Source organism: Vulpes vulpes, chromosome 2, assembly GCF_048418805.1.
Source record: "Vulpes vulpes isolate BD-2025 chromosome 2, VulVul3, whole genome shotgun sequence".
NCBI classification, from domain to species: domain Eukaryota; kingdom Metazoa; phylum Chordata; class Mammalia; order Carnivora; family Canidae; genus Vulpes; species Vulpes vulpes.
In genome coordinates, this window is record NC_132781.1 from 21,173,600 (window position 1) to 21,185,773 (window position 12,174).

General features: G+C 47.4%; 1 protein-coding gene across 1 annotated transcript; it reads left to right on the forward strand.

The window, feature by feature from the left end:
• The first annotated feature begins 255 nt into the window (after positions 1-255).
• On the forward strand, positions 256-5,506 carry LOC112910805 (keratin, type I cuticular Ha7-like). The gene is made up of 7 exons (XM_072747265.1): positions 256-730; positions 1,787-1,869; positions 2,900-3,056; positions 3,384-3,545; positions 3,632-3,757; positions 4,134-4,354; positions 5,066-5,506. Exons 1-7 carry the CDS (start codon positions 302-304, stop codon positions 5,199-5,201), a joined length of 1,314 nt encoding a protein of 437 aa, XP_072603366.1. The 5' UTR covers positions 256-301; the 3' UTR covers positions 5,202-5,506.
• Positions 5,507-12,174: the final 6,668 nt, after the last annotated feature.

Here is a 12,174-nt window from a genome sequence, read left to right on the forward strand (position 1 = left end):
AAGAGACTTAAACCACAGAATGTGGGCCACATTTTCTCTGTGTCCTAGGACCCTAGAATGAGGGGAAGTATCCTGTGTGGGTGAAGGCCTCTTTCATGAGCTCATTAACTCTTTATATGAGACAAAAATCACTGACTAATAGAGTGATTGTATAAGAATCAACATAAATATTAATGAGGAAAATGCCTGTTTTCTTGCACCAACACCCACTACAGGCATATATAAGGTCTGGAAGAGAAGGAAGGCTTTGACTTCAAGCAAATCCAACTGTGGGCAAAGCACACATCTGGCTTTCAGCACCATGACTTCTCATCATTGCAGTTCTTTCCGCAGTAAACAGGTTTCAGAGGCCAAGGCTGCATCTCTGCACTTGTCAGCCACCATGGCACATGCCAACCAACTGCGTGTGGGGGCAACCCCTCTGGGCCAACCCAGCCTCTGTATGCCCCACAGCTGCCACACTGCTTGCCCCTTGCCAGGGACCCGCAACATTCCCGGCAACATTGGAGTCTGTGAGAACTATGGGGAAGGCGCTCCCAATGGCCATGAGAAGGTGACCATGCAGTTCCTGAATGATCGCCTGGCCAACTACCTGGAGAAGGTGCGCCAGCTGGAGAGGGACAATGAAGAGCTAGAGACCACTATCCGAGAGGCAAGCAAATGCCACGAGTCTAGCATGTGTCCAGACTACCAGTCCTACTTTCAGACCATTGAGGAGCTCCAGCAGAAGGTGAGGTTTGTAGTGCTCCAGATGAGGGGTTGGCAAACTATGGCTCATTTGGCCTACTGATTGATTTTATAAATAAAGTTTTATTGGTACATGGCCATGCTCATTTCTTAGTGTATTGCATATGACTGCTTTCGTGCTCTAATGGCAGAGTTGAGTAGTTGTAACAGATTCATGGCCTTCAAAGCCTTAAATATTTACTGTCTTGCTCTTTACAGAAAAAGATTACTGACATTTGCACAAAATTTTAAGGGCCTGGATTGGGAGTGAAAACAGCCTCAGTTGAAAAATTTTTTTTTATTGTGGGAAGAGAATTTCTTGAGTGGAGGTGAATGGGACCATGTAAAAGATGAGATGTAGAATTCAGGATTCTGAATTTATGTTTACTTAGTCTCAGTACTTAGAATTTTAACATTGTAGTTGCAAAATCAGCGCAACCTAATTTCTGGCGCAGTACAAGGCAGCATGTTCTATTGCCCTTCATGAACCAGTATATGGCTATTCAGTAGCATTGGTCTCTTCTGCATATCTTCTGGCCCCTTTAATAATCAATGCAATGCTTCCTAAGGACCTATATTTTAGTTTTGGAGGTAGGAAGACAAAAAATGTCAAGTAGGGGCCACAGAAACCTGGCTAGATTCACAGAAGACCTTTGGGGAAGTTGACCAACCAGCATAAGGGACTTCTTATTAAGAATGCATCTGCCTTTATTTAAACCTTTTATAATCAGCCCATTGTCCTGTGGCCTAGATTTCAGATCTTGTTCATATCAGGCTAAATATTATGGCTGGCAAAATAAAATTAAGTCTCTGTTATATGTTCAGTTCACTATTCCTTTCCATTTCCCAGTTCTTTTGGCTCTATGCCTTTTGCCTTTGCCAAGCATCCTCATACACACCCCCTCTCCTATACCACACTAGCATCTCTTATGTGTTTGGGAGTTTGTGTTGTCCAAGGGGATGTTGTCATTTGAATCTCAGCCAATGGAACTTCTTTTGACTCGAGGCCATTGATGGCTCTGGAGATAGTGAATTACCAGGCCTATTTTCTTTCCCCCAGATTCTGTGCATCAAATCTGAGAACAACAGGCTGGTTGTGCAAATAGACAATGCCAAGCTGGCTGCAGATGACTTCAGGACCAAGTGAGTTGGGGTACAACAGGCAGAGGGAGGAGCCAGGTACCTACTCTGATTTCTTCTCTCTTGTGTTACAGTTGGCATCAGAGATATAATTGACTAAGCTCCCAAACTGACAGTTATAGCAGGATAAAGCAGAGGGCATTATGCCCAAGATCTTGAAAGAACATTCCTTTGCCCCTCAGTTGTGTAGCTTTTATGCTTCACAACGTGATTGAGAATGTATCATACACTTGCTGCTATTGTTCCAAGGACTGGGGAGGTAGGCAGGGCAGTGATGTCTTTGTCTTTGTGAGGATACAAAGCTCCAGGCCCTGAAGCAACCTACCTGAAGTCATGTGGCTACTGAGTGGAAGAACTGGGACCCGACCTCATATTTCCTACCCTGAGGTCATTTCCTACCAAATTCAGCTGCCTCTGTGAGGATATTTCCACACTGAAGCCCACCCAATTTGTGAGCACCAGTAACTCACAACAAAAGTCATGCTTCATGGTCTATGATGGAGGCACCCATGTGTGAAAAGTTTATGCCACCTGAGAAGGTCAAACCTGGGAGCAGGAAGAGGCAATGTGTTTTATAGTCTTTCTTCAAAATTCGGTGGAAGCCTCACTCCTCTGGAGCTAAAGAAAGCCATTTCCATCCTCCCATTCTGGCCTTTGGCTTCTAATCTGAGAGAGAACCCAGAGTCTGCCTCAGTAGGGGTGGGGGAAGATGAGGGTCTGCAGGGACAACCTGGTGTGGCAATTGCCAGGTTACTCTGCTGCCACCTTCCCTTTGGCCATGAGCCCATGAGGGCAGGTGCTGGACATGTATCTACCCAGCACCCTCAGTACTGGCTTCTTTGTCCGGCTTGTCATTGGTGCTTAATGTCAAATGAGTGGGGGGAACACCCCATTGCTTTCTGGGCTGGGAGTGTGCCACATAGAAAATGCCAACTCACAATTAGACCAAAGAAAGATGGCCAGTGGAGTGGCTACCAATATCCTGGGGCCCCTCTGCCCTCTAACCCTGAGTCCTGTATCTTTCCTGCTAAAGGTACCAGACAGAGCACTCGCTCTGCCAGCTGGGGGAAGCTGACATTTGCGGCCTGCGCAGGATGTTGGATGACCTCACACTTGCCAAGTGTGACCTGGAGGCCCAGCTGGAGTCCCTCAAGGAGGAGCTGCTCTGCCTTAAGAAGAACCATGAGCAGGTGTGTGGCCTTTGTGTAAGATTTTCTTGGGGGTAAGTTCAGGCTCATTTGGGGGAAGAAATGAAGCTCTTCCTCCTGCTCAGGGTGGAAGCTCTGTAGGCCCTGCCTCATGGTTAAGGCTCACAAGCTATGGAGGTAAGCTCCAGCTTTCAGTGGGAACTTGCTCTTCATTGCAGCCTCTGGAAGTTGCTAGGCTAATGCAGGTGGTGCCCCATCCTCAGAGGCGCACAGAGAAATCACTGGGGAGAATGGGAAGTGGGACATGAGGCTTTGGGTAGAGGGCAGTGGGGGTTTCATGAATGGGATGTCTTTCTCCTGTCCCCAAAGGAAGTCCACACCCTAAAGTGCCAGCTGGGGGACAAGCTCCAGATTAAGATGGATGTCGAGCCCACCGTGGACCTGGGCAGGGTGCTGGAGGACATGAGGTGCCACTATGAGGCCATGGTGCAGACCAGCCGCAATGATGTGGAGGAGTGGTTCCAAGATCAGGTGAGGGTGCTGCCTCGGAGCAGGGAGGGACCCGGGCTTCCACACGGGCAGGCTGCTGATCATGTCTCTGTGCACTTGTGCTTCAGTCTGAGAGCATCAGCCAGCAGGACATGTCCTGCTCCGAGGAGCTGCGGTGCTGCCAGTCAGAGATCCTGGAGCTGAGACGCACGGTGAACGCCCTGGAGGTGGAGCTTCAGGCCCAGCACACACTGGTGAGCTCCTTTGCACACCTGGAAGACTCAGCCTGGTTCCCATTCCCAAGAGCAGTTCCTGGTTCAGTCCCTGCCTCCTTTAAGTACAGACCAGGACACAGTTCAAACCCTGACTTCTTTGCCTTTGCAAGAACTTTCTCATAGATGTGGCTGTTGAGGGAATGAACATTCCTTCAGATGAGCGAGGTCCTGCAAATTTATCCTGAGGTCTACAATGATGAGCAATGGCACGTCATTAGTTCTTCCAGCTGAGGAGTGCTAACAGGAACTAGGTTGTTCTCCAGGCCTGGCAACACCTTGGGGTGTCACAGTCTTACTGGAGAGACTGGGGCTGCAGTCCACGATTCTCCATCTGCTTCTGTCTTTGGTATTACAGAAAGACTGTCTGCAGAACTCTCTGTGTGAAGCCGATGCCCGTTTTGGCACGGAGCTGGCCCAGATGCAGATCCTGATCAGCAACGTGGAGGAGCAGCTGTCTGAGATCCGGGGTGACCTGGAGCGGCAGAACCAGGAGTACCAGGTGCTGCTGGACGTTAAGGCTCGGTTGGAGTGTGAGATCAACACATACCGGAAACTTCTGGAGAGCGAGGACTGCAAGTGTGTACCCTGATGTTTGTGCCAATGTCATGTGTAAAAGCAGAGACCTTTTGTGGGGAGGACTTGAAAGGAGGGATGTCAAGGGGACAAATTTGCTATCCGGTAAGCTTGATGAGCTGCCTGGATGTAGAGGAAGGCATGTGGGAGCTTTTTAGCTCATGCCATCCATTCTGCTGACTACGTCACATTCCCAGATGCCAATCACTGCTACGGGGAGCTGAAATACTGAGAGCTCAGTGCATTTAGGTTTCGCTAAATTCTCTTTGGAAGAAGTATTCTCATAATAGGGATTCTTCATACTCAGTGTTAAAAAAAATTGCTAAGGGCATTTGCAGCCATTCTTTCATTTTGTCCTGTGTAACAGGTAAGGTGGATAGAACACCTCATGAAGCAATAAGGAACAAGACTGGGGCCTGTGCGTCAATCGGGAGGGCAGTGGACATCTGACTTGCTGTTGCCCAGCCAGCCTTTCTGCATTTCTTGCCCTTGTTCCTTTGCCCGCGGCAGGAAGGGCTGTTTTTTGCATAGAGGTCCCCCGAGCTCTGATCTTACCTCTGCTGTAATTCTGGCCATGTCGCTACCCCTTTCTAGGCCTAGCAGGACCTCCAAGGTTTACATTCTCCTTTGCTTTCCCAATTGGAAAGTGTCTGTGTACTTTAGTCTTTCATGCACTTTTGATGCAGTGTTCCAAACACCTTTTTCTCTCCGCAGGCTCCCTTGCAACCCATGTGCAACCCCAGCAGCCAGCACCCTCTGTCCAGCCCCTGCAGCCTGTACCCCCTGCTCTCCCTGCCGTTCTGGGCCCCCTCGGGCCTCCTGTGGTACCTGTTCATCATCTCGATGCTGACACACTCCTCAGCCTGAGGAATCAGGAAATGGGAACCATCTGCAGCCCGGCTGGCTCCACTCTGCAGGCCTGCCACCCCAGGCCTTGCTCCCCCAGCCAGCTGGACAGGAGACTGACACCAGGCAGTGCTTCTCTGCTGTTGGGCTTTCCAGTCTGGCAGCTCAGCCCTGGCCTCTGGATTTGGGCTTCCTCTCCTTAAGGTGTCTTGGATGCTCCTTTTGCTTCCTTCTGTTGCCTCACAGTCTGAGCTGTGGTAGATATCTTTGTTTTTATTTTGCTAATAAACTTCACTTTGGCAGCATGAAGAGCCCAAGACCTGTGATCGGTGTCTCCACCCCGCATCAAGAGTGTTGCTGAGGGCCCCTTGAGCCAGCTGTCTCCACAGAAGCAGGGGTTGGGGATCTCTCACCTTAGAGGGGTTCTGGGAGATGGCAAAGCCAGTGAGGACTGCAGTTAAGAATGGGCCTGCAGCAAAATAGCACAGTTCAGAGATAACCAGCTGTAACTGGGTATCTAAAGCCTATTTAGAGCCAGATTCACAGAACTTTTAAAATACAGGCACCAAATAAAATCCCCCTTATCAGGATGAAGCCTCTGGTCCTTGTGCAAAGGAAAAGCTCAGGTCAGAAGTTCTGCTGGCACCTCCTAGAATACTCTATTTAAAGTAAGCATGGTGAGCAAGGCATAGTGCTGGGGCTTTATGGATCTTGTGACACAGGGTCCCACCAAACCCTGCAAAGAGGGAGCAGCTAATGGCTGAATCAAGACTCGAATCCCAGTCTCTTTGAATTAGGTCCAAAGCCTGTACTTTGGAAGCTTTGAAGGGAAAAAAAATTAAACATGAGAAGGGTTAGGGTAGTGGTTCTTAAAGTGTGGTCCTCCAACCAGCAGTACCAAGTTTACTTGGGGACTTTTAGGAAATGCAAAGTCTTGGGCATCACTCACCTTTCTGAGTAAGCAATCTGGTTTATTTAGTCCTCTGGGTGATTCTATTCATACTCAAATTTGAGAGTCACTGGGTTAGGGGGCTTATTTGGGGATTGAGCCTCTTATAGATGAGATACACTGCAGAAGGAGATGACCGAAGTCTCTTACAGATCCCATGTGTGAAGAGTGCCTCATCGATCAAGAAAGTGATCCTCTGCATGCTGTGAAGTACTGAATGCATTAAATCATGGTGGTTGCTGAGCCTGTCAGACTATCAGTATAGAAAAGGCCAAATGGACCCACCCAAGCTCCCTCGTGGGCCTCACTAGCAAGCCCCCTGGCAGCTGCCTGGCTTGGACTTATAGGCAGTAGACACATGAACCAGAAGCTCCATATTTAGGCAGCCATGGCCAAGAACAGCATATCTCCAGAAAGCAGAGTCAGAGCTGACCAAAGGTGAGAAGCAGTGAGTTCCCCATCATTGGAGGAATGTTCCTCTGCTCTTTTCCCCCAGTTGTACAGGTGTTTGCATACAGGTGACATATCTCTGAGGGTAGGTCCCAATAAGAAAGAACAATCTTGTTAAGTCTTAATTTAGCACCTGGCACAAATACCTTTGGCTCTTCCTTTGTACTTAAAAAAGCTCCTTTCATCCAACAAGTTCAAAGCAGTCTAATAATAAAACAAACCCACTTAGTCTTGCACCATGGCAGTAGGTAAGCATTGTTTTTCCCTTTTAAGGAGAAAGAGAGAAGGTGAGTCATTGAGTGGTTGAGGGATTCTTCTGGGGACATGAAATGAGTCAGTGGGGCCTCAGGGTAATTGACCTGTATTTCTTAAGTTCACATCCAGTGCTCTGTCATTTATAATTAAAAGAGGAGCTTTGATGAGACATTGTTTGTGTGTGTGTGTGTGTGTGTTTGTGTGTGTGTGTGTGTGTGTGTGTGTGTGTGTGTGGTGTGTATGAAGTGGTTTGGGTTCCTGAGAGGAAATGCTGGGTGGAAGGATCACTATGTTTGGGGAGGTGTGAAGAGCTTCCCTGGAGACCAAACAATCCATCATCACCACCGTCATCACCATCATTATCACCATCATTATCATCATCACCACCACTGAAGCTCACATTCATCGAGCTTTTACCATGAATCAGGCACTCATCTAAGTTATAGATAAATTAATGTATATAAACTCATATAATCCCCATTTTGGAGTGAGAAACCATGGCTCAGAGAGGTTATGTAACATGCCCAAGGTCGCACAGCTAGTAGGTGGTGAAACCAGGATTCAGATCTAGGTGGCCTACCTCTAGCAACTATGCTCCTAACCACCTTGCTTCACAGAGGCCAGGTCTCCAATGTGTCAGCAGGATGACAGAACCATAATCACCCCATTGTTTTGATTCCTTTTTCTTGAAGGAAACTATAGAGTGTTTATGCTAGTGGAATTACTGCTGAGAATTTCTGCCTCAAAGGGCAGTGCAAGAAATCAAGGTTATACCATATTTATTTTTTTATTATTCATAAATTTATTTTTTATTGGTGTTCAATTTGCCAACATATAGAATAACACCCAGTGCTCATCCCGTCAAGTGCCCACCTCGGTGCCCATCATCCAGTCACCCCCACCCCCCGCCCACCTCCCTTTCCACCACCCCTAGTTCGTTTCCCAGAGTTAGGAGTCTTTCATGTTCTGTCTCCCTTTCTGATATTTCCCACTCATTTTTTCAAAATAGCCTGAGAACCTTGGCAATTTTAATGACTAGAAATCACAAAAGGAGGTCAACTCACCCCCTGACATTGTTAAAAGGACTTTGTCTACTGAGGAAGAGGAGAAGAGAAACAGTCGGAATTGCTTGCATATCCATCCCTTCACCACTTACAATGTGCCTTCACACAGGCTCTTCAATTTGAAATCCCCAAACTCCTGGGATAGGCAGAGCAGCCTCGACAATCCCCCATTTTGCAAGGGGAGAAGTTCAGGGTTAGGGAGGAAAATGAGCCCCCAAGCTCTCCCAGTGATCTGTCTCTCAAGTCCATTGCCCTGGGACAATGCACTCAACTGCTAGAGGCTGGAGGTACATTTGCATAAAACTGTCCATTCAGACCCACTGTCTGATGCTGGCTCACATGGATTTTATAGGGCTTAGGAATCTCCCCAGGGAGAATCTTCTTGGTCTTTACTCCTATCCTGCGGGGTCCTCCCCAATCACATTTCAGACTGAGCTTCTGGCCTCCTTCAGCTGAGGCTTCCCCTTTATGTTGGGTTTTGTGCCCAAGGCTCCCTTGCTTGCCTCTCTCTTCTCCCCGCTGGGTTGCCGGACATCCTAAATATGTGCCCCAAGGCCATCCACTGAGATGCCTCTGCCCTGCAGTGGACCTCTCTCATCCGGAGGGTGGCAGACTTGTGTCTTCTCACCAGCAGGATCACAGGTCATCCTCCTTTCCCTACATGAATCTCAGGCCTTTTGGCATATCCTTTTTCACTTGCTTGATTTACCATTGCCTCTCCTCCTTCTCCCACCCATACTGCATCTCTGAAAATCTCTTGCACTTGCTTGGAAGCTCACCCTAATGCCATGGAGCCACTGGGGGTGCCTTGGGGCAGCCACATCAGTCAGTTATGATCTCCAAAGCAACAAGAACCAAATATCAAAAAACCAATTACCAGGCCAGGTGGAAGACTGGATTCTTAAAGGGATTAGGGTCCTGATGAGACCACATGTTTGAAATCTATTCCTGAGTCATCTAGAGAGTGGGGTCACTACCAAGTCTCCTTCTGGATGCAGATAAATAACCTGAAATGGTCTCATCCCCCCATCTCTGGATATAGTCAGAAACCGGTTTAAACTGATAGGAATAGGTGTGGGAAGAAGTGGAGGAGGAAGGAAGAAATTTTTTGGAGGAAGGGCCCAATTGTATCACCTTACATTAGAGTTTGTTGTGGATCCATCTGTCTGCTCAGTAGGATCAAGAGCTCACAGAGGACCGTGGCATGTCATCTCCCTACCATCCCTGCGTCTCCGTCCCCAGCCCTGGCTGTGCCAGGTGTTTGGCAGATGTTCAGTAAATGACTTCTGCCTTTAACGTGGTATATGTCATTTCCTAATTACATTTGATACAAACATATTTCCAGATATGTACATCTCACACCTCTTAAATATCTCAACTCCTTAACTTCTTGTTGTTTCTCAGGTATTTGTGGGGACTGAATTGCTCATAAAAATATAATCCTCTACCAGAACTAGGATTCTTCTGTTTCCTGTGCCCAGCTTGGAGAAGCTGCACAATAAACATGTTTTGAATAAAATTGATCTAAATAAATAAAGTGGGCTTGATAGTTCCTTGACACCTCAGTTTCTTTTTGAGTTACTACAAATTAATTGAAATATCAATTAGGAAATCAAGAGTGTACAAATAGCTCCTAGCCTGTGTGAAATCTTGAGGACCATACAGGGCTAGAGTTCCTTTTCCCCACTAATTCAAGAAGCAAATTCACTCAAGCCTACTGGTATTTTGAAAACACCACAAGACAGAGGCTAGATTTACAAGAGATGGCAGCATTATGTTCACTCACCGGTCACTCCATTTGCTGTGCGTCTCCTGAATTCTGGTGCCTTTTCAACTGGGGGCAATTGCCAGGGAAAAAGGAATCTCCGGTTGATGTGGTTGCTGGCTGGGCATGACCTGAAGCCAGTGCAGCTCTGACTGCTTCTGCTTCTTTCTTCCTTTCTCCTGTCCACACCTTACTCATTCAGGAACAGGTGGCATTGTTCCCTTCTCACCTTATGCTGCATGGTATAGATAACACTGTATTTCTCAGCCACAAACAAATTTCAGCCTGGATTGTGGAGGTGATGCTCTGGTATGGGCACCTCAGGGAATGCCACTTCTTTTGGAGGCCTGAGAAGTTGTGGTTCCATGTCTGTAGATCTTTCCAGAATCATCTGGATTTACATCATGCAGGACACTCAGCAACGTGGGCCAGTCTTTTGTCCATGGATCTGGGTCCCCTTGGCTTTGTGTTCTCCAGGTTCACTCATTCGAAGATGGGCTAGCTTTGTCTGAGTGGCATGTCACCTCTCGGTGCTAAGAATTCCTTCCTGGCCTCTTCACATCTGTTCATATCTCTTATTCAACACACGGCTCCTGATTTCCATTTCTCTGGTCCCTTGGCACAGTATGCAAATTCTAGTATTGCTTTTTTGTTGACCCAATTCTTGAATCTTCTTGTTCTTAGGCCTGAACACTCTCCTTGGACTAAAGCCCCCATGAGGCTGCGCTGGCCAATAGTGGATTCAACCAAAGAGCTTGTAGACCTGCTGCCATTGGTCTGTGCTCAGGAGCCACTGTCTTTGGGTAGGAGGAAGGCAGGGTTGAGAAGCAGCTCCAGGCTAGAAAGCCAGTGCTCTGGAGCAGGCTGACAAGAGGCAGGAAGCAGGAGGCCAGTGCCGTTCCCTATGGACAAATGCTCATCAGTCTGATTGACAGGTTTTCCATCTGTTCCAAGCCCAGCTGAAGAGAGAGAGAAGCTCCCTACGCCTGGCCTTGAGTCCTTCCTCTGAAAAGTCTCAGGGGTGCATGCCTCAGGACCCACCTATTTCTGCCCCTTTAATTGCCTGGGAAGAAAACAAAGAAATTTTGGTTTTATTATAAGTCTGAGGCTTCTTTGTAGTGTGGTGGGGCTTTCCGTCTGAATGGCATCATAATAAGCAGCGAGATAATGGCCTTGGAGAGGGTAGATGGAGGACCTTTCATCTGAGACCCAAGCGGAGTGCTGCATGAATACCATCATGAAAGCTTGCTGGGGAGAAGGACTCCAATAAGTTGTCAATAAAACTGCCACTCTGGCTGGCAGCCAAAGCCACAGTGGAAGTTGAGATGTTGCTACCCAAGATGCAGGGGGTATCCCAGTGGTGCCTATAATTACGCAACATTTATATACTCAGAGCTTTGGCCACCCCCTTCCACAGACCTTCTGGTGCCTTGCCTCACCTTCCAAATCAACCCCAAATGACTCCAAGCTTGCTTTACAAAATGCTTCTGCTGTGTCTCAGCACTTTCTGTCCTGGTGCCCAAGTCCTTGGACTTAAATAATATCACTACAGAGCCCTCTGTGGTACCTTCTAACATTTGGTTCTTAAGCCAGATTGTGTGTAACTCAGTAAGGCTGGGGATGGGAGCCCAGGACAGGATGTGGTGCATCTTCTGGGTGTGTTGGTTTTGCTGAGAGGATTGGGCAAAATCTTTGAAAGTTTAATCGGAAATCATAAAACTGTTTTTTTTAAAAGATTTTATTTATTCATTCATGAGAGACAGAGAGAGGCAGAGACACAGGCAGAGGGAGAAGCAGGCTTCCTGAGACAAGTCTGAAATGGGACTTGATCTCAGGACCCCAGGATCACAACCTGAGCCAAAGAGCCACCCAGGTTTCCTGCTTGGTTTGTTTGTTTTTATATTAAAGCTAATATGGGCATATGATGGAATATAAAGTCAATTCACATGAAATTTTAAGATTGATCTCCTTGAGGAGGCTCCTTTGGGCAATCTCCAGACTTCCCTGATTATCTGCTCATGCTGGTCTAATGCTATAGATGTTTTGGTGGTAAGGTTTGACTAGCAAAGCATTTTTCCCTTCCACATCTGCGCCAAATAGTTTTCCTGGACATTTCAAATACATTTATATGAATCTCTCAGCCCTCTTTCCAAATGATCTCTTTCTCCAGAGCCTTAACTGTTCTTTAATTATCAGAGCCTCTTCCTTTAAAACTCCTCTACAATCCCCGTACATGATATACAAACTGTCAACAGGCACATGAAAAGATGGGCATAAATAGCTGCCCATCCTTCGCAGCCATGGTCCGACTCAGTCCTTATTCACCTCAAGGCTTCCAATGCTTGGGAAGCTGTACCATTGAAGGATTCTTCCCTTAAAGCAGATGGAAAGGGAGTTCACTGAAACTTCTTCTTTGACTCAATCCCCGTCCCTCCCTAGAAACGCCAGGTGGGCCAGGAAACGAGTCTGAGTATGGGTTTACAGGATCACATAA